This window comes from Syngnathus scovelli, chromosome 19, assembly GCF_024217435.2.
Source record: "Syngnathus scovelli strain Florida chromosome 19, RoL_Ssco_1.2, whole genome shotgun sequence".
Classification (NCBI taxonomy): Eukaryota; Metazoa; Chordata; class Actinopteri; order Syngnathiformes; family Syngnathidae; genus Syngnathus; species Syngnathus scovelli.
In genome coordinates this window covers 2135512-2158625 of record NC_090865.1, presented here as the reverse complement: position 1 = coordinate 2158625, position 23114 = coordinate 2135512, and the positions used below count along the sequence as shown (strand labels likewise).

At 44.4% G+C, this 23114-nt stretch overlaps 2 protein-coding genes across 3 annotated transcripts in view; one reads left to right on the top strand and one right to left on the bottom strand.

Annotated features, from left to right (window-relative positions):
- Positions 1 to 23114, top strand: part of zgc:63863 (uncharacterized protein LOC393372 homolog) — a 35900-nt gene that overhangs the window by 10751 nt on the left and 2035 nt on the right. The window contains exons 10-12 of one of the 2 annotated variants that reach the window (XR_007487750.2): positions 4391 to 4474; positions 12698 to 12832; positions 20599 to 20652. The gene's annotated coding sequence lies outside the window, so the exon portion shown is untranslated. The remainder of the gene's footprint in view (positions 1 to 4390; positions 4475 to 12697; positions 12833 to 20598; positions 20653 to 23114) is intronic. The other variant, XR_007487751.2, reaches the window with a different exon arrangement.
- Positions 5930 to 11549, bottom strand: LOC125986749 (transcriptional repressor scratch 1). Its single transcript, XM_049750611.2, has 2 exons — positions 10836 to 11549; positions 5930 to 8766 (listed from the first exon to the last, which is right to left on the bottom strand). The coding sequence occupies exons 1-2, from the start codon at positions 10954 to 10956 to the stop codon at positions 7976 to 7978; spliced, it is 912 nt and encodes a 303-aa protein (XP_049606568.1). The 5' UTR covers positions 10957 to 11549; the 3' UTR covers positions 5930 to 7975.

The window sequence follows — 23114 nt, the reverse complement described above, 5'->3', positions numbered from 1 at the left end:
CATAAAAATTGTCACGTGAAATTCTTTAATGTGTGCGCTCTCTGAGCACCATCGTGACATTTTGATTATGCCGGCAGAGATGAAGCCTGGTCAAGCTTAAACTCAGCAGGAGGCCACCATATAAATGTGTGAGATTTAATTGCTAAGCACCAACTTTGCTTTCTTACGCTGCCTGAAAAAAAAAAAAAAAAGGCCCCGATTAATAACGTGATCCGTCAACCCGACGATATGATGATTAATGCAGCGATTCATCGCCGTGGCGATACAATGGAAATAATGTAAAGGGAGATTAGGACGGACATGAGCGAGAGACGATGAAACGGAAAGAGGAAATGAAGCAAAAGTGGCACAAAAGAATAATGTGAGCAGTCGAGGAATTGAGGAAGAAAGACTCCAAAAGGGAAGAGATGGACCAGACCAAGGAGAAACAAAGCATTTTACAGCAGCTCTGTTTCTTTTGAGGGACGTATCATAACACTCATCACATCAATTGATTTGACTTTCAAAGAGCTTCATTAGTTTTGCTTTCACTTGAAAGAATCCAAGTTGAGCTGCTAAAACCAAAGAGCGCGCATATTTTTCTAACGAGCCATCCGAAAAAGTAGACTGACATTAGCGTGCGCATCTTCAGTGTTGTTCTTCTGAAATGATGCAACACTTGCCGTCTAATTAGAGAGTCAGTGGACAGGACACAGAGCCCGAAGTGTCATTAGTCTTGTTTCTTGCACAGACTCATGTGACTCATTGGAGGATGCAATTGCTGGCGAAATTGCGTGTGACTTTCCGGAGAGCTCGGCGTTGAGCTGTGGAATTTTTTGGAACTGTTGAAACACGACAAAGTAAGAATTGAAAGTGAAGTAGACGCCGATTGTCACAATTTTATTTCAGTTTGAAAATGGGAGACTTTCGATTAATATATTGCTCATCATCATATTTTATATATTTATAGCATATTTTTTTTGTGTAGCCTGGGTTTCCCCTCACTCGCCTGGGCATCATGGTCGTTTAAGTCTTGTCGCGTGACGGAAAAGCGGGGCGCTTTCGTCAGGGCATCTGTGTGTGTCTGTGTGTGTTTGAATGATTTCATGTGTGTGTGTGCGCACTGACCCACTTTGTCTGCCATGCAGCAACAGAGTGGGCTGTGCATTTTTTAAAAGCAACAGTCTAGTTTAGGGCAAAACGTTCTTACGAGAAGAAAAAAAAATCTTATGAGGAATAAAAAGTGATATTTCTTTCAAGAAATCAAACAATAATAAATTCTTATTCTTACCACAATAATATTTTTTAGATTCTTGTAATTAAATGGGATGGAAGCCATGTTTATTTTTCTGAGAAAAGTGAGAATAAAGTCCCAAAGTTATTATTCAGCACGTAGCGTTGACTATATGATTGAACGACAAGTGCTTTAATTTGCACGTCTTGACTCAGCTCTCCACGTAATGGGAAGCCCCTCCCATCCCGACGCCGCTTTGCCCTCCGCTGCAGTAATGGCAACATCATGTATATTCCATGAGCGATAAAAGCAGCTACAATGATTGACGTGTGCGTGCCCACGAGTGTGTACGAGACGCCAAATGGTTTCCTTCTGATAAACCGCTGTTGGCGTGATGAACAGTAGATAGAAGAGAAGACAGGACGGATTCTCATTTCAAAGCCTTACATCATTCGTCTTTCCTATTTTTGTGTCGTAATCATATGCTCACTTGTCTTAGAGCATAAATTTGCTAGCTCTGACTGAACGCCTGAAGGCTACTAATTGGAAATGTGTGTTTACACGTCTGAATGCACATTTTTAGGTCAAGCCCGCTAAATTTTAGGAACGTCTCCGTGTAACGTGCCGCCTCCAAAAGTTGAATGCTCCTAAAAGTCAGGCAAATAAGTTCAGTAAGTCCGTTTCAGTCTTTTGCACAGAGGGCGATGTATTAATTAGATAAATACATACGTAATTTACTGTATTTTAATTTTATTTGAAACTTTTGGGTCATTTTACCTGGGAAAAAGCATTAAAAAAATTAATAATTCACCATTTTCATAAAAAAGGCGAAAAAAGATTTAAAAAAAAATTCTAGTAAAGCTTCTAATTGTTCACCAAACTCACGACCACGACGTAATCACCTCTAATGTCACTGTTATTGATGCTTATGTGTGTATTTCCAAGCCAATTATTTTGAACTGTGCGCTTGCTACGTTTGTGTACGTGTGTGTTTGTGTGTGTGATGTGGAAGTAATGACGCCCCCTTCTGAATTTTGCTGTCCAGCTAAATTACTCAACACTTTCTCATATCAGTCCTCCCGGGACGTCGGCAATACTGTCTCAAAGAGCCCCGGCAAGCTTATTACAGCCGTGGTCTTTATTGATCAACACGCACACACACAAACACACTTGCACTTTGCCCCTTTAGAGACGTAACACCTGCACATTGAGACACACCCACACACAACCACGAGAATGCCGATATGAGATATTTTTGTGTGTGCATGACACACACAAAGACACACATTGGGTCATTAAGGGCTCTTCTCGCAGTGTGTCCTGTAAGCAGTTTGGTTCCCCGGCGGGGCGCTAATATACTGCTGCGTTTCCTTCGCATGTCATGGCGTCAGCTTTTTTTGTGGCCGTTAAAGCCACAGTTCCACTTTGCTGGCGGGCCCCGGGACCGCTTGGCGGCGAGCTCGGGGAGGCGACCGCTACGGCGCCGCAGATGTATTTCGCCGGAAATTGGCTAAAGGGAACACTCGGGTTTACTTTGAGACCTGTCGCTCTCGTTTTGCGGCGGAATGACTTTCAGGCATCGTATTAGGAACCCGCTGAGGAGAAAATGAGGAGTTGAGGTTTCACTAGATTAAAGTTGTGATTTTAGTAATCTCCAAAATGTGATCTAATGAGCATTTGTTAGCTCAATGCTAACAAAAGCCAATTAGCGTAGTATGTAGTATGTTTCATGCCTGTGTGTGTTTCTCTGTGTGTGTGTTTGAGCACAATTCATTACAGCGATATTGATCTGGTCAAAGTCTCTTAGAGGTGCTACAGTTGCCTGCCTCTGTCCTTCTGAGACCACTATGACGATTTTGATTTATGATGACTCAGCTGGATTCTTTTATTTAGTTCATGCCCCATGAGTGCAGGGGGAATCATGACAGTGCATTTTGTTTTCAAGTTAATTAAAGTGGTGACGCACCCCGACTCTACCAATTATGGTCGAACACATCCATCGAAACACTTAGTAGCGCCCCGTGGAAATTTTGACAAGCCTAAGATTTAAATGTTAAAATAGACAGATGATGAACCCGATCAAATAGTGGAAAGATTTTTTTTTGTCATCCTAGCGAGCATTTGAGCCCACGTGTTGCTGAGCGTTAAAATGAAATTTAAAAACAGCTTTTCAGCAGGATGGAACTATAGCTATAAATTCCGAGCGCGGCCATAAACTAGAAATAGTTGTCACGAGCTGAGCCGAGCATTCCTCACTCATTACGCCGCTTGTGTGTTAAGAAGATTTCAACCATCATGAATCACAGACGGGAGGAAGAGGTGCGATATGACCGCCTGCTTTAATGAAGATGAATGTCGCCAATAAACATCCGGCGCGTGTGCTTGCGCGCCGTGTAATCGAGTATTGTTGCTCCGGACTGCAACTCGGACTAGTGGAAGCAAAAGGCAGACAATCACAGCGGCACACTGCTGTGGAAGTGTCCTTCAAGCTCTTTTCCCCTTGGACAACCACAAGTTGCTCCAAACGTAACTCAAGTGGAACATCAAGTCCTTCAAAGTCACCGCAAAATCCCCCAATGAATCCTCCTCCCGCCCGAACGATCGATGGCCCCCCGTCCCTCCTCGGACGTCTCAGTGCTGATTCCGTCCGACAGCCGGCGACGCACGATTAGGCGAAATAATACGCGAGGCGTCGCGTCGGACGGTATCGATTGCGCGGGACCGGTGTGCTGCTTCTCTAATGGAAATCGGAACATGATCTCATAGTGGCAGACGGACAGCTTGGATCATGTGACTTTTACTCTTCCGTTATGCAGAGTGTGAAGCACACTATAGTAAAAACAAAACACAAGTTGACGGTTGTGACAACGCACATTTACGCACACAAAGGCACGGTACAACGTGGAGGACTCTTGGACGTGCGCAAAGCACAGAGCTTTTGAAAAAATGATTAGCTAAAGTTGCCCTGATGCTGACGGCCGACGCGCTAAAAGCAGAGCGCAATACAACTTTAATAGCAGACACACACATACAGAGCCATTTGTCTTCACTCTTCTTCATCACGTTTGCCTTTTGCGTCTTTAGTCCCTGAATGTCTGATGCTGACACGCAGCTAAAAACACCGAATGAAAGTGCAGCCGACATATTGTGTAATTTTTTTTTAATGTGTTTTTTCAGGTGCTGTGGAAGTGGGGAAAAAAAACTAATTTAAAGGAGCTGCCATTTTGCCAATTGCCATGGACTGAATATGACATCACTCAGGTAACGACCTATCGCGGCTCTCGCTTGCCAAGGTCACATGACCAACCCCAGATATTTTCTAAGCATGGGTGCATCTTACATATTGTATGTTGTAATTTGTTCTTATTAAGCCAAAGAGACTGTTGTTGTTGTTTATCTGCAGTGCCTGAGGGCATTGTACCTTAGCGGTGCAATAAAAGGCACATTAGAGCAAAAGCGATATTACAGTGGGAAAAAAATAATAATAATACAAGGCATACAGGTTGGGGCAAAGACCAGTAAATGTTTTTTGTGCGTGGCGGTGGGAAGTCATCAGGCGTTGACATCGGGCGAGTCATAACTTTTTTTAATAATAAACCTGACTCCCCTGCACCCTCCAAATTCTGCCTAGCAACAAGTGTTTGTGTAGCTCTGAGCTATAATCTTCCATATTGCTCTATTTAATTTGCGCCACGGTAGAATCAATAATGTAGAGCGTGTGTCGTCTTTGCCGGTAAGATAGTCAGCGATGTCGTTTGTAGTAGGCGCTCGCCCCATTTTCTTCCATGTAAAAAACAACCTGGGGGATAGATGGGTGAGTGAGGGAGGGGGGGGTGAGGCGGATCATTCCTTCCCTGGAAAAGTCTTCCCCATCAGGGGGAGCGCATTGCAAGCGCGTCCCCTGACAAAGCAGGAGGTCAAAGCGCTGTCACTCGCGTTGATGTAAAAGGAGCGAGGAATACAAAAAGGAAGCGCTTGCAGAGAATCCAAATGAACGTGCAATAGACATGCTGTCAAGTTGGCCCCGTGTGTGTGCGTGTTACCTGCTAATTGAAATGCGATGAGGTGTGAAACAACCCTTTAAAAGCCGAGCCCGCACCATGTGCTGTGTGCGTGTGCGTGCAATGCACATCAATGCTGTGTGTGTGTGTGTGTGTGTGTGTGTGTGTGTGTGTGTGTGTGTGTGTGTGTGTGTGTGTGTGTGTGTGTGTGTGTGTGTGTTTGTGTGAAGAGCACATTTACCTGCTTGCACATAAACAAGCAACAAATGGTGGCTACCAGTAGAAGTAAGAAACCAATTTGACTCTACTGCACGATTTAAGAGACGTGATGTTTCATTTTTGAACGATTCATCCCGCTCTTGTTGTCTATTAAGTTTTGCTCTTACTTTGAAAGCTTTGACTTTGCTCGCCGCAATATGAATGATTTAAATGACGAGCGCACGAGGGAGCGTGTATGAACAATTTAAAGCCATCGTCTGCTTCGGGCTGAAAGGTCAAGTGTCGTGGGAAAACGGATATTAACATATTTAAATGCTTCCGGGAAATAAATAAAGTATATTTTCTCATCTACTTTTATGTCATCGGCGTGCTAAAATGAAGTCATTCGATGCAAAAGTAAAAAGTTCCATTCTTTATAATAATAATAATAATAATAATATAGGGCCCACAATTGGATTAGAGTTAATTGAATGAAAAAGCAATACACAAACTGTGCTTTATGTTGAAACTAGCTTTTATTCTTAATAAGGAAGTGAAAGAAGGGGGAAAAAAATGCCCAGTGTTGTGTTTGTGCTTTACATTTAAGATCCCAAATTTGAGCTCCCTTCCTCTCTCCAGAGGAAGAAGTCAGAAGCTCTGGGAAAAAAATCATCATCATCATCCTCTTCATGATCACGCTATACAGTACAGATCTATAGAAATAATCCATCAGTCCATTCAGTGCTTATTTACAAGGCTTGAAAATATTGAATATCTAGAAAAGGACGTGTCGTCAAGTTCATTATTGTCACGTTGGCAACGCTTCTAGTAGAAAATGAGACTGCGGTTCTTCTTTCTACAAACAAAGCGTCATCTACCTGAATCTCTAAACTCGTTTGTTGTGCTACTCACGTTAAAAAAAAAAAAAAAAAAGAACTTTGAAGAAGTTACAATTGGTAAGAGGAGCAAGAAGTGCTTTTCATACAAGAATAGATCGACTAACTCGTGGCTATAGTAGACTACAGTAGTGTTGTCTATAAGTAGTGAGTCGGCGTTCTCTTGTGCTGAAACATTGACTGCCAATTCAAAACAGGCCTAATTGATGATTTCTTTTTTTGTTTTCTCTCTGATTATTTTGTATTTGACAATCCATATTTCAGCACCAGAGGCCAAACAGTAGTACCCTCTACTTCTAGGTTATACTTTTAGGCTAATACAAGGCAGGCAGTGCATAAAAAGCATGTACAAAAAAAGGAAAAAGCCCTCCCGTCCGTAACTGTCATGCATATCGTGTCCCCGATCAATCGCCTCAGCGGAGAAGGCCTCAAAAGGATCACAGCAGTGTGTGTGTGTGTGTCAGTATGAGAGACAGAGAAACCAGTGACCACATAATTCAAATATATAGATACATATAGCCTCCATAGTTGGCAAACTCCCTGATATTTCATCATGTATCATTTACTACGATAACAAAAACAGTTATGCAAAAAATGCATTATTGCTTGATCAGATATGAAAACAAAATCATGACTGCTTTTAAAAAATATTCATAAAATTGGCATAGTTTTTCATTGCTAGGCTTTTTTTTTTTTGCATGCAGTTTATCATTGAAGTAGCAAACAAAATAATAATAAAAGAGGCAAAATAAATTAGAAAGTGTCAAATGCTTTGGCATATTCCAAACAGAAGGCAAAATAAAGTGCAAATAAATAGCATTTAAAAACGTCAATAAATAGTGGCGGAATACTGTGTGGCGGCTTGTTTAAGATTTTTTTTTTTTTTACACTATTACCCTTGAAGGTTACGTCTTGACATTTTGAATGTCTCCGCTAACATTGGCAGCTAAGAGATACTGGTAATAAGCTAAATATTAACTCTATTGCCGTAGTCTTGACAGGTACTGTGAGGAAACCGATGACAAAAAACAAAAAGATGCTCATTGTCCAATAGAAATGGGCCCATTTTGGGACCCAGGCCACAGTTTGGCCTTCCTTTATAAATGAAATCAAATAAAAAAATACCCTGGTGGTTTTTTGTTTTATGTCCGCTTCACTGGCTCGTAGTCGGATACGACAAGGTAGACGCTCTGGCTTTTCCGATGCTCTTGTGCTTGCTTGTGCTATTACGCTAATGGGTTCTGATGAGCGAGATGTGCTATGCTTTGTTTGTCAGTCTTTGCAGCTTCTCCGTGGGCTATTTTTTGACTCGGCCATTTATCCCCTGTTGTTTTGTCTGGTTCTATTGTTCAAGATGGCTGCTGGAGATTTCTATTGTGGGATAACTCGCTTTTCACTTTCTGCGTTGTTATGCCAATTCAATCAGCCTACATTAGCATGGTTTCTCGACCTGTAAAGTGGTAGCGGTGGTATGAAGAGGTGAATTAGGTCAGGTGAGTCCCCACCGAAGGCCAAGCGTCCTGCTTGCCACCGCCTGACCGAAGCCCACGGTGCGCAATCCGAGCCCTCGTAGCAGCCAGTGAAAAGTGGGCCTGAGCGCGGATGGAAGACGACGAGTCCATGCCTAGAAGCATCCGGATGGCCGTTTGAAACGTTGAGGCCGTCCGTCACTCACCGAGCGAGCTGATGGGCGAGAAGGCCCCCTTGAAGCACGCCGACTCGTAGTGCTTGTTCAGGTAGCTCTTGAGGGCGAAGGTCTTGTCGCAGCGCTTGCACTTGTAGTGCTTGAACGCCGAGTGCGTCTGCATGTGCGCGCGCAGGTTGGAGCGGTCGGCGAAGGCCTTGCCGCAGTGCGCGCAGCCGAAGGGCTTCTCGCCCGTGTGCGAGCGCATGTGACCCTGCAGCAGCCACGGGCGGCTGAAGGCCTTGCCGCAAACGTCGCACTTATGCTTGAGGTCGTGCGTCAGCAGGTGCATGGCCATGGCGGGCATGGACACGTACACCTTGCCGCACGTGGGGCACTTCTTGGCCATCTTGCTGTCCATACTGCGGTGCGTCTGCTTGTGGCGGCTCAGGTTGGACGACGTGGCGTACGTCTTGCCGCACTCGCCGCACGAGTGCCTCTGCGGGGCTCCGGGCCTGCTCGCGCCGTCTCCGGCCGCCGGCGCGGCCGCCTTCCGTCTCGACCGGCCGTCCACGATAAAGAAGGCGTCCACCGAGTAGGCCTCGCCGATGCCGGCGTCCCCGTTGATGTAGCCGCTGGCCGCCGACGACACCTCCGAGCGGGGGCTGTCCGGCTGGTCCGAGTCGCCGTGGATGTCGCCCGCGTAGCCGCCATTGATGCGACTGTAGATGATTGACGGGCGGGGAGGGGAGGAGGGCGCTTTGGAGATGGCGGGCAAGTCGCTGCGAACCGGGTCGTCGTACGGAGACGGGCTCAAATAATCCCGCTCGTAACCTGAGGAGACACGAGAAGTGATCAGGGAGGAAATCAAACACTGACTGGAGTTTTTTTTTTTTTATAATCCCGCTACACGCTGTTTTCTGCAAATCTTACGTGCTGAACTTATTTTTTCGCTTTTACTTTGTGACACGTAGACACACTCGGTGAGACAGCGAGCCGGCTCTGCAGGATGCGGGCCGATCAATAGCTGCTCCATTTCAATTAGCCCACTCCGAGATACTTGTGCTGGTAATATCATTTCACCGGTCACTTCTGAGAAAAGCATCCATGTCGGTAATAGCCAATGGGGGAGGGCGAGAGATGGCCGGCTTGAAAAAAGAGAGCGCGTGAGGGTGGAGGTCAAGTTGCTCGTTTACACGCGAACCGGACGTTTTGGGAGAGGGAAGGCACGGGCGGGCGAAATAGAGTCTTAACGTCAGGAGTCATGAATATTAGATAATTGCACCCTTGACTGCAAGTGTGTGTGTGCATGTGTGTGTTTTATAGAGCATGAGTAAAGTTTTGCAAAGATGACCAAGTGTTCATTTTAGCGAACGGGAAGCTTGACTCGGCTCCAGAGTGTGTTCACTATATTCATGGAATAGTATGACACTAGTGCTGCTTTTTTCTGAATATTTCATGATGCGTTATAACTCATCAGACTTCATCACCATGCTAATGCAGTAGCAATCGGACCGTTTCTATTTTGGAGGACGCCTGTGAATGGCTCCAATTACCCAAAAAATGTCCTCTTCAAACCAAAATGGCTGACATCCAGGATCTTTTTGGACGTGGCTTCTTGCCACCTTTTTCTTTTTTTACTCCTGATAGATGTGGCTGTTACATTTCATCATGACAAGTTCAAGAGCTGAATAAAAATAACTAAAATGAGAGAGCATGAAAAAATGTCAGGTGGTTGAGAGTGATGCTTGCAACTTAATGCGCACTTGTGTGCTTTGGACTCCATGTAGGTCGCAAAGTGCTTCCTGTATATGTGAGAGAGAGAAATTCCGTGCACTCAAGCGTGTAAGCTGCCTGGAAAATATGCCAACTTGACAGAAACACAGCAGCAGTGTGTGCGGGCGCGTTTTTTGTGCGAATGTGTACACGCGTGCGTGTGTGCGTGCAACAAGCGTCACTTGCTCGAGTCAAAGTCGTGTTATATTTATAACATGGGAGTGTGGGGGGCACAATAGGCTTGTCTTGTTGCTGCTGCTGCTGCCTCCATGTTTGCCTTCTCTTTCTTTCATCCCCCAGTGACACTTATTCATGTGACCACTAGGGGGCAGAAAGGTTACAAAGCGAGCTGATGAGCATATGCAATATGGAGGGATTGTATAGAGGTGGAAATGTTTAGTTTGACCTCTTGCATTGTTCAAATACATTTAAAAACCCCAAAACACACATAACCTTTCTCAAACACTTTTTAAAATTTGTCATTTTGTTTCACGAACGTTCCACTAGCTTACTGCTAACATGAACACACACACACATACTGTACACCAATGGATACAATATTATCACAAGTGTGTATTCTCTCTGGTCATTTGACACAGTAACAATTAGTTGCGGACCTTTTTTGCCTCTTCATCGTGCTGTTAGTTATATTACATCTCATCCTGTAGACCTCAGTGCTGCCCGGCATGTTGTGGCTCAATGTGGTACTACATTACTAATTTCAAACTTGCATGTATATTTTAAAAGCCCCAAAAAAAGGATTGTTCACTGTAAATGAAATTGAATGTCTATCATTAGTAGAGCCACAATCCATTCTCAAGATACAAAACATGAAAAGATACAAGAAATCTGCCATCTTGATTTGAAGTTGACATTTTTGGGTCAGATGTAGGCATCCTTCAAAGGTGGACTCCAATGAAGTTGATCAGATAGTAAACTGCATTCCGTGCATTTCCTCTCTGTACAATCTCTCCACCTCCATCACCCAATTGATAGCGTGCTGGCTTTCTCGCCATTACCTGAGTTTGACCCCCTTCTGAGGCAGGCGTGACTAATGCTGCTATCTTGGGATTGAAAAAAAGTGTTGGAATGATGAGTGCGCCTGTGTGTGTGTGCGCGCGACTCACCTTTATGATGATGGAATCGTAGGCTCAACTCCCCGCGTCGACCGTGACAGTAGGAGCTCTCCAGCTCAGCAGCTGAAATGTCATCCAGCTTGACTTTCTTTACCAAGAAAGAGCGAGGCATGATGGCGCTCACACACGTGCGTGCGCACACGTGCACTCCTACCACTTTACACGCTATGAAAAGTTATTTTAAAAGTTTATTCCCCCTAAAACACAGTGGTATTGGCATTCCAATAGTGTAAATTAAAAAAAAAAATCTAAATTAATAAATAAAAAGGTCCCGGTTTGCTACTGTGACTTAAATTCCTCTCCCCTGTTGGGTCCTTCAGAACTGGTCAGCTCCCTTAAGCCAGCCAGTTGTTGTCGCTGTCCTTTCAGCACCACAAAAGCGGCGCAAGTCAGGCACATTCCAGAGTCCAAAATAATATTAGATGTCTCGTTACGCTGAAAAGTGCAAAGCAGAAGTTGAGCAATGTCCAAGAGGCATCCCAAAACGTCCTTGCGTCCTATTAGCTCCTCTTCAGCGCATGATGGCTCCCATGTAAATGCTTCAATTTCGCACTAAAGAGCCAGCCGTCCTCACGTTCTTCCTCCTCCTCCTCCTCCTGCTCTTCATCTGCCTGTGCTTCTGCTCAGAGTGCGTGAAGCTGCAGCGGCTCTCTGGTGCACAGGACCAGCTGTTGCCCTTATATAGAGGAGAGAGCTGGAGATAGGGGTGGGGGGTGAGAGAGAGAGAGGGAGAGAGCATCAGGTCCAGTGGGAACAGCGTGGAGGGATTTAATGAGCTACTTTGAAAGCGCTCGGTGGCTCGGCGCTGATTTATAAGGCAGTTAAAGGGGAGCAAGAAGGGGCTTTGCAAAAAAAAAAAAAAAAAAGTGGATGCCGTGTGATGAAAGGAAAAGGGCTACACTGGAAATTAAACAAATTAAATATAAACATGGATATGACAAGACGGACAAAGGGGATATTAGAGCCGCACCATATGTGCATCGAATACAAACCCGTACTTGCATCGTACCCTCTCGATGCTATTTGGAATCATATTGAATTGGGAATCATATTGAATCGAGATAATGCCAATGCTTATTGTCTGTATGTGCCCTGTGATTGGCTGGTGACCAGTTCAAAATAAACTGAGATAGGCTCTTGCACACCTTAAAATCAATAAGTTAAATTCAAACCTTCACCAACATTCCACATGCAGCATTTTCCCTTTTTTTTAAAAAAAAAAGGAGTGAAATAAATGTTGCGTAAAATAGGCACACGCAGAAGTGATGCATTGTTTTGGATGTTTACACTCAAAGTGACTTTTCCCTGCAGCTAGGACACACACACACACATACACACACACACAGCCCTACCCCCTCATTCATGCTGATGCAGAGAGGCGGAATGACGATGTGTGATGTAATCCAGTGACGCGTGCACTTTATGTAAGATCTGCTCGCTGAAGTCCTTGTCCAACTTTTATCTTTTTGGTTTTAACAAACCTCGTCAGTGCCTCATCATCTGTTTTTATTTTTTTGTAAGCTTCTCAGGAAAAATAAATCAGTCCACTTGAAATACAAAGAATGGTATCTGCTGGCTGGATCGATCTCACACACATTTACACACACACACACTAGACAGGAAATGCTAAAAATGGTTCACGTCTTGTTGTGAGTTTTCCTGCTGAGCTCAGCACTGTTTGTCTACCGTGTGAGCGTGCGTGTGGACATGTAAGAGGCTGGAAGTCTATTAGCATAATAATAGACTTGAAATCACTGCCGTGAATGTGTGTGCGTGTGCGCACATGTGTGTAAAAGCCTCTCAGGAAACAATGGACAGGAGGTTGTTGACTTTTCATTCCTTTCTCTTTAAAGGGTCATCCAAAAGACAACCCCCCCCACCCCCACCCACTCAAATAGAGAAGGACTATACATTGGAAGCAAACTATGGAATCAAATAAGCAGAAGGTTGGGGTGGCTTCCAGAGGACAAAGACAAGGTCAATGTGGGGTAAGGAAGCACTGGAAATAATGGGAGTCATTCATTTCAGGGTCAAATTGTGGCAGTTGTAATGGTGTTTTATGCTAACGGTCCAGGCAAAAGACATTTTAATTTCCAAGTGTCGAGTGTAAAAAGACTATTAAGATGGAAAACCACTTAAATTTCATGCAATGGTTAAAAATAGAAATCAGTCCGTGTGAAAGGTCCCGCTCTATCAGCTCACTACCTTCAGATACTGACCCACCGGACCGCTCCAAACGTCAAAGTCACAACCATTAAAAATTGCCCCAAAGTGCATTTTTTTGTTTTGTTTTCTGACTTAGCAACATTTAGCCTCAAACCAAGCCAGCAGAAATAGAAACCCAAAACGCGACCGGTGCACACTTGACTGGATAAAGGGGCATGAATGGGGGGTTAGCCTCGTGCCAGTAGACCACGCAAGAGAATTTATCATGAATATATACATGGGCAGTACCCATAAAAGCTTCATGTCAGACCCTGCTAGGTCTGAGGAGAATTTGCGAGAGGGGAAAATCAAAGTGATGGAATTGGTAGTGTTAGTCAAAGAGGCAAACTAATAAATAACTGGGAAAATAATAATTTTTCTAAAACCAGCATAAACTTTCATTTGATTAACTAGCCCCGAGTGCGCCCGTGCCCAACCTGCCTAACATTCCGCTTCAAACTTTGCTTCAAGCTTAGTGAGAAGTTAACCACAGCGAGACGTAAAAAGACGTGCGGAAGAAAGAAGGAGTCATTTGCAAACGTAGCGAGGATCCATATGCGTGCTCTATGAATATGTATGCGCTATGTATGCGGGGTGAGGATGGCCATTAATATGTATTGTTTGGTAATGAGGCGAGTGGGGCACATCAGATGGGTCCTTCCTTAACTGCTCACATGTGGCTCATTAAGGAGCAGACCAAGCAAAGCACCTGATACCCCCCTTCCCCCTACGCCCAATCACCCAAAAAAAAAAAAATGACCACGACATCCTGATTGATGTCAACAGTGGACATTTGATCTATATCCGTCCCATACTATAACCATTCCCTATGTTGATTTTACATGCCATCGCGGAAAGATCTCAAATCATCTTTCCCCATTCAAATGAATGGAAATGCCAATAATCTGTTCTTAAATTCTAAAAAAAAAACAACAAAATGTGTTTTTTATATTTATTTCAATATAGTATCCCAAATGTGTTTTAAATAACAAAAGGTGGCCAAAAAGAACCCCAAAAGGTCTTGCTTATTATTCCTTCCCGCGGATGCAAATCACCTTTGGAGGAGAACGTGGGGCCAATGTGTATATAGACAGCTTTATGAGTCATTCATTCAAACACCAGACAGCTTATTAACCAGTCTGTGTTCTCAGCTGCCTCGCACCTGATGGCCTCTGACGCCACGTGTAACAAAAATCGTCTTCAGAACCACATAGCAACACAAAATTTGGTAGGGACGTCTATCATGAGTAGAGCCACAAAATAATCTCAAGAGCCCATGCCCAAATACATTTTAATTTCAATGACGAACTACTTTTAGATTTGGCCCAACGGCGAGCAAATTCAAACGACTAACACTTTGCTATCAATTTAATGAGCAAAATAATTCCATTGATTGCCATCACTCCCCATTCAGGCTCTATTTGTAACTCGTGATTTGTAACTCATGAACGTGCCGACAAAACCGGTCTTGTTAAATTATCTCGTTTTGTGCGGCGGAGAGCGAGCGAGCGAGGGAACGGAGATTCTGGGGGTTAATTGGGTCTGGGTACACACACACGCACGCACAGTCGCGCACACACGCACACAGCAAATCCTCTTAGGATACTATAATGAAGGAAGTCGAGGTGGCAAAATAAGACAGCGAAAAATATGGACGGGGAAAAGGCCGGGGAAGCAGATGCAGGTCAAGATAAAAGGATAAACACAGAGGGATCATTTTTTTGGGGTGGGAAGCTTCATAAGATGGGAGGTAAAAAAAAAAAAATCATAAATAACATTTCATTATCACCATGGAAACCAACAGCAGCCAGCCAGACAGGCCGGGATGCGACCCGCTTGTTATAAGCCCTCCTTGTTAGTTAGTTAGGAGCTTGTTTTTGTGTGTGCGTGTGCGTGCGTGCGTGTGCGAGAAAGAGCGCAACAGCGTGTTAATGAAACCCTGCAGGGACCGCAAGCACTTTGTTCTATTTTGCTTCAGGCTGACTTTCCTCTGCCAGGTTTGGGATTAATTACAACACTTTCCACCAGCAATAAGAGCTGAGATGATATTTTTACCCTGGCAATGGAGTGAGCAGACACGCAAAAGTCTGACAAATAGGGTCAGGTGAGGACTTGGAACAGATGAAAACTCAAATGATCAAACTTCAAATAAATCCAATCTGCTCTCCCTGACGAGACATAATGAAGAGGGAAGAGAAAACATAATCAGTACCGATTGTCAGAATTTTTTCTAACATGATTATTATATTAAGGAATGGTGGAAGTTTGCTGTTAGGGAGGACGTGAAGTTCTTGAGGGGACGCAGATGCTTTCCAAAGTGACTCATGCAGCCGCAGTGTGACGCAGTGGAGGGCTCTATGTTCCGTCTTTGTCAATGTCACTTGGCTTCTATTGGATTCTTAATCTCATATGCTCCATAATGGGCGGATTATTGCGCGCCCGGATATCTTGGTCAGCTCATCCCGACCGACGCGCGGCGACAAAGTTTGCGGCGGGCGGGCGGGCGCACGGGCGCCCCAGCGCAGTAATGCTGATTCCAGCATGTCACCAGAGTTGCAGAGTGCTGCATTTATTCCATTGAGTTACGCTGCATCCACTAAAGTGGAGGACAATGAGATCATATCTTGTTTTTTTTCTTTCTCTGACAAAGATGAATGTGGATTGCATAAAAGTGCCTTTGCTGAGATTTTGCTTTCATGTTAAAGTTGCAACATGGGATTTTTTTCCCCCCCAAAGAGAAATAGTTTTTAAAAATATTTATGTGTATATATATATATATAGGCCAATGTGCAAAGGGCTGAGAGAGTTGACGGTCTCCAAAGGCGTGGCGTCGGCCGAGCAGATCAGTCAGACGGCGAAATGAGGCAGGCAAGTCGGGGGAAGCGTGCAGACATGCTTTAATGGTTTTAGCAATGAGAACTTTTGAAGAGGTTTTTATTCCGCCTCATTCAAATTTGTCCCCAAAGCTCCGCGGTCAAGTCAGCTTTAAATCTGCTCGGTTAATTGAGGGAGGCGCGCGGACGAGACGGGTTAAACCAATCAAAAGTCATTTGGGCTTGAAAAGTCACGCCAACCTTTTTGCCTGCCAAACTTGCCTGTCGCGTTGTCTCTAGAGGGCAAACAACCACATTGCAAGTTTAATCCTTAAGTGGCGGTTGTTTTGCTAACCAAAACAGCAGCACCTAACCAACATTTGAAAAAGAACTTGATTCGCATTGCAGTCGAATCCGATGTGGTCACTCCACAAAGCTTCGTTTCACATTGTTCTTTGCTTCTTGACGTTTCTCGCCATTTCCCCATGGCGGTCTTTTTCCCTCCACTTGTACTACAACGCTGACACTGTCAAAACGCCTCACCCGTCTGCGGTTGAGTAAACGACGCTGTCGTTGTCGGAGCGTGACTTCGACAATTGACAAGTGGTGGTGGAGCTGATGCAAGCTGTTTCAAAAAAAAAAATCTGTGCTGATGCTTGATTATCAGTGCCCAACCAGACGTCTGTTGTCCCCCCCGACTCTACCCGCCTGTGTGTGTGTGGTTGTGTGGGGGGGGGGTTAATCATGCCGCCCTTATCAGCGACCGTCAGACCCGCAGAGACACCGATGTGCTCCCTGCTGATAGCTGCAGACGCTGAGGTCGCCCTCCCCAACCCCCACATGCTCCCCTCTTTTGGCGAGGAGAGCGGGGAGGGCCCCTTAAATAAAGAAGTAATAGACCCGCGGCCGGAAAAATAAACGCTTATTATCCGGGCTACAATGAATACTCGAGTCAAGCAAACAGCTGATGAGCTCTTGAGGTTAACCGCTGCGCAATAAGACTCATTTGCCTTTCTCGAGAGAGATATTTTGAAATACATCTTTCGATGTCATGTATCTTCACCACTGGACAATAAGACTAACAAAACTATTCTATATGAAAGAGGTCAATGATGACTTCTAAGGGTTTGGCCAGCGGGATTGGGATGGCCGAAATAGATCAAATCAATCACCAAAGTCTATTCAGTCCTCTCTCGATTGTGTCAATGGAAAAGCTGTTAACCTGCTGACACACACACACACACTCGCCGTAATGAACAGTCAAGGGAGTCCATTTTACCCTTCTGTTCCATCTGATTGGTCGTCACCTTTTGACCAGAAGGCTTATTGGCCAAAGCAGGCAGCACATTAGGATAAAATGGAAATGGAAAAGAATCAAAATGGTTCTTTTTGATGGCCGCCACTGTTTTGGGGATATGTGGGAGCACCCCAATGTGCACATGACAGCTCATTACCAAGCTTAGATTGCACCGTGTTCAAGTCCCCCCCCCCCCCCCCAATTGCTCTCATTCGGCCCACGCGAAAACCCCACTGACCACCAACGCCCCTCGAGCCCCCCCTCCTTAGCAACAAGGTCAAATTGGAGGATGGGGACGTTGGATGTCTCTCATGAGAGAAGACAACAAAATGCAAAAAGAGCAAAAAGAGGAAGTCAGCCATTTTGCTTCCGTGCAGCCACTCGGAAATCTGACCAAATTAGTAGCTGAACTTTTTCCACTGCCATTTAACGTGAGCACGGCATGGCGTCATGATCATTTCCAGGATTCATGTCGCGTCCTTGGATTAATTTCCCAGAGGATCCAAATGGACCTCACAACCTTGCCCCCAGTGATGTTGTCAATCACTTCTCCCCCTTTCAAATAGGTTTACATTTAAATATTTCATACCCATCTTTACCTCCATCCTTTGCATCTTTACCTCCTGACTTTGATCCGAATCTTGTTTTTCCATTCACGGCCTCCGTCTTATTTGGCCTGTCTCCATCTATGCTTAAGATGTTTTTGCTTCTTTGACTAAGGGGAGCAACATCACCTCAACGCAAACATCTAAACCTAATAGCATAACATCTTTGAATTAGCCGGCATGTAAGGCTTTATTGACTCCAAGGCGTTGGAAACCTCAAGAACGCCATCCCGTTTGCATGATTGGTTGCTTTGTGAGCAGACAACAAGAAGGAAGAGGGAGGCGGAGGGGGGTGTTTTAGAATGTTGATGATGGTGGCGGCGAGCTAGCGTACGTGGTAGGCAACGAGGAGCGCAATCAGCTCCAATCAAGATGTTATTGATTTGGGCGGCTTGATTTGGCCGCCTCCAAGCCAACACCTGGCTCTTGGCTCCATGGGACGCTGAGGATCATCTGCAGTAAACACACTTAGGTCCTTTTTGCATCTTATTTGGCACCAGTATATAACTCACAATGGAGCATTATTATCAGCTCTGAAGGCGTGCAGGTGGGCCGTGTAATGTTGATGACCATTTGTCGGAGATTGTGTCGTGCATCTCTTTTTTTTTTTTTCCTCCAAGCAATTTTGGCCATGTTGATTAAATATGCTTTGAGATCAACTTTAATTTGCCCCTTGATACCCGAATTAGAATACTTTATCGTTATTAGACGTTATCAGAAAAAAAATGGTACGATCCAGTTAAAAGGAGTCAACCAAAAATACTTTGTCACTTCTATGCAGTGGAATGAACGCAAGGGTTTGTGCTGCAAAATCTTTTGTGTTTAAAGTGACAGTGAAAGGCCTGAGGAATCCCCAGATGTGTGTGTGTGTGTTTGTATGTGTGTGTGTGTAGCCGTATGTTAATCAATGGCGTTAATGTAGCAATGAATTAGTAGTTTAGATGTCACGGGACGCTTAACACAGCTGATCCTTACCAGACATTGACTGCAACATACACACACACACACAGGAGCCCTGGGGACCGCAGGCAGACATTGTATAGTAGGCTAATTATCCCAAATTGCTAAAGTAGTGGAGTGTGTGCATATGCGTGTGTGTGTGCCCTCACAGCTGCTCCTGGTGTCAAGTCTTTGATAGATGAGAGATGGAGAGAGTGTTCATTTAGTGCTCGGAGTCGCCCGCACACACCTGACTGCTCATTTACGGCTCAAACAGATTGGCCTTTTGTTGCCCAGTCACCGCTTCGTGCCGCGAAAGCAGCGCTCGCAAAGGCGCACCCCCCGTCTGCGGCCCTAAATCTCTTAAACGCTGCAAGGCGCCCTGCTAGGAAATTGCGCTTGTAATGAGGGAAATTAGAGCGCTCGTAAAGAGACGATTGCGCGGACGCCGCATGCAAAAGGTCGGACGGACAGACGGATGACCCGCACCGATTTTGATGTCGATGATGTGACAGGGCCACAGGCTGAAATACATACGCCAGCTCATTTAAATGACCTCCCGGCCGCACACACACCTGCACCAGCTGTGTGTGTGTTGCCTTTGGGACAGGCGGTGCAGGAACGCCCATGACCCTGGTCATAGCTACCAACACACACATGTACACAAACACACACCACGGGAAGAGCGCAACAACGGAACGGGTGGTCTGTGAAATGAGCTGCGGTGCAGAGGGGATATTAAAGTGCCACATGTGTTCTCTTTACTATTCTCTAATTAACCCTCAAGCTGTCTTGTACGCCACACACAGGAGTTGTTGTTATTTGGAGAGAGAAAAAAATGCACTGTAATTAGTAGGCAGGAAAAAAAAAAAGTGAAAAATCTGCGATTAACAAATTTTACGGATGCGATGTAAACCGAATGATTACAAAACGTAATTTTGCCTTTTGCTAAACAACTCTTCTGACAAAGTGCAATCTGAAATGGCTCTTGCCTAACACATCAATACTCTTGTGTGTCTCTGTCTTGCCTTCACACACACACACAAGATGGACATCTAGCACGGACTGATGAGAAGGAGGAGTGTAATTTGTGTCGTCTGATAGTTGCGGCAAGGCTGCAAACAAAGGCAGGCCACGCACACACACATATGTGCGCACATAGTGGCGCACACACACACACACGCGCACACTCAGCAGCATGCTCTTTGTCTTGCTTCCACCGTCTTAGTGCTCACATGTAATTAGCTTCACTCTCTCTGTCCGCTGCAGATACTGATAGCACACAGGAGGGGGCCACAATCCATGTATGTGTGTGCGTGAGTAGGTAAAAAGGGACGAGGGGTCCAAGTGTCTCGCGGGACAGGTTATGACAAATAAGATTAATGTGCCCCCTATTTCCAGACTGGTGCACTGGCCTCTCTCTCACACACACACACACGCACTCGAGAGTGACATCATAAAAAAACACACGCATGCACGCCTCCCTCAAAGGGTTTTCTCTCAGGAGACGCTCCATATGGGGAATAGAGTCGTGGGTTGTGCGTTTGTGCGTCTTTTTCCTTTGTTGTCTGCATATGTGAAGAGTAGACATCGCTTTGAATCCCAAATACGCTTTAACCATATTTACTGTATGCGGATGTTTAGACCTGCCTCCAGTTTGATTGACAGGCGTAGCATCTCTTTAAATTAGTCCACGTCAGCATATTGGAGTGTAAAATGCAGTCTTAAAATAAATGATATATTAATTTTACTTTATTTTTAATATTCAGCATGGCTTTCCAAGATAAATGTGTTGGCACTGTTTTATTTTTATTTTTTTGTATGACATCCAATGGTGGGAAAAAAAAAGTTTCTATCAATATTGATGAATTTTATTCTGGGTTTTTTTCATACAGGTCCCTATAGAGGGAACTGTCCTCTTGGTGGACAACGTTTCGCTGGATGCAAAGGTACGATTTACACTGTGAGCTTTTTTTTTTTACATATAATGTTAGCAACGAGTGGTTCACAACAAGTGGTCCAACTTCATTGGCGAGACTGTTGACGTGCCTCGGTGCTCCGTTCAAGTCCTATAGCCGAAGAAATGCGACTAACAGCAAATTTGAGGCTTGAGGCGAAAAGAAAAAGGCTCAGAGAGCTTGAGCGTGTGTGTGAGAGAGCACGCAGACGTGTGTAAGCCCGCAGTTCAAAAGTTCATGTTTGCGTGCCAATCTAGAGCTTGTTTTTGGCGGGGTATTTTTTTTTTTTTGCATGTGCGTCAGCCCCAGAGGTATCATCTTGTACTCCCACTGAGCTCCTCTCCCTGCTACGGTCTCAGCATCCAACTGTGCAGCCGCTAGAAAGACATACACACACACACACACACACACACGCACGATTGCCCTTGGGCCGCAGAATAAGTCGAAACAAGAAGTTAATGCATAGTTTGAAAAGCCAATTTATTTACAAAATGCATTCATGTGCTGGCAAAATCAGGAAAATGTAAGCGCAACAAAAAAAAAGAGACAAAATTAACTAATTGGATTCATCTCGCATTGATTTGTCCTTTTAAATGTTTAAGGTCAAAAGAAAAACTTTTAACAAGCTTTGGAGTGGATAAGTAGAACATTATTTTAAGGTGGAGATCCTGGTAAGGAAGAAAGAGCGAGAGAGAGAGAGAGACAAGATGTTCCCCCTTTCCGTCTGGGGCTTAAATTAATTGGTCCAGGATTAGAAAATATTACAAAAACACACACACACCATTTAAACAAAGGCTTCCACAGGTCTGGTTGCCATAGCGATACGAAGAAAAAAAAAAAAAGAACTGGATAAGAAAATAACATTGCTTGCTTGATGACAGTCGGACACCGAAACTTAAAAGACTTAAAAACTTTTAAAAAAATCAGCGCATGCATTCATGATGTTCCCGCTCAACAACATCATGAATTTCCTGACATTCAGCTTTTAATGATCTTTGATTAAAAAAAAAAAAAAAAAAGTCTCTTTTCAGTGATGAGGATGACAAAGAGAACAACACACCTCATCGGGCCAGATGTTAGCGTTTCAATTTCTGTGTAAAATCAAGTATGAGCAACATGTTTTCATTATCTAGCCACCTGGACTGTCTCGTCATACACACACACACACACACACACACTTGTGGTATATGTTTTCATAGCAACAGGATGTTGCATTCATTACTGTACTTAATTAATTAAGCCGGAAAAGATCTGATTAAAGGTTTGATTTGCATGTCGGCGGCCAGGCGTTGTGGCGCTAATTTGATAAGGTCACACTATATTTGTTGCTACCTGCTGCGTAAAAAGGCCAAAATAAACGGGCTGTGCCTTTTCTCTCAACGATATGACGACAATCAGCAGTGGCCGACGTGTTTACTGTCGTTTTCCTCGTCTTTACCTTCCGTCACGTCGCCTCTGCCTTCCTGCGTTCTTCTCATTTCTCAGTCCACTGAGTTAAATGTAAGGAGGGGTTGGGGGGGGGGGGGAGCAAGCAGACCATGAACATGGTTATTATTTTAAGTAAAGTGCTTTCTTTTTTAATTCCCTCTCATCCCCTGCATGTATTCACACGCTTTTAAAGCGCTCTCTCTCACACTCCTCGTTTGCAAGCTTGAGGAATTTTAACGGCAAGAGAATTAACGCTGGGAATTAGTAAATCATTAACATTTGACCAAAGTGTGTGTGTGCGTGTATGGGGGGGGGGGGGGGGGGGGTGTTATCATTACCACCTCCATTTGGTATATTCACACTTTGTTGATTCCAAAGTGTCAAGCCCAAGAAATACAACAGCAAACGCCATTTTATATCTCAAATAAATCTGTGCTATAATGTCACCGTGGGTTGTGACCTCTATTTGTAGCACCCCCTCCTCCTAACCTCTAAGACTTTAAATCTAGGGTTAGGGTTTCATACTAGAGTTAGGGTTTCAAAATAGGGTTTAAAGCTAGAGTTGGGGTTTCAAACATGGATTTAAAGCTAGTGTTGGGGTTCTAGTATGAAACCCTACTTTGAAACCCTAACCACAATTTCAGAGTCACAATGACCCTCCAATGCGGCCCCGCCAAAAATGAGTTTGACACCCCTGAGTCCAAGTCCTTCAATCGTCATCATGACAAAATGAAGTGTAAACGACTTTCCTGGAGAGAAATGATAATAAAAAAAACAAGGTGAGGTTGAAGACATCACAATTAGATCTCTCCAACACCTTACTTAACACTCAAGCAAACCCCCTGCCAACACTTCAATTCCTTCGTATCTTCACTCCATAGGAAGGACCAGTGGGAAATTGTCTTGGGAGATTACCACCACTGCGTGTGTGTGTGTTGGAAAGTGTATTAATATAGCCTGCAGTTCCAATGCAAAACCCATACATTTTTTTGTGTGTATTTTCTCGCCATGTGTGTGCACGCATG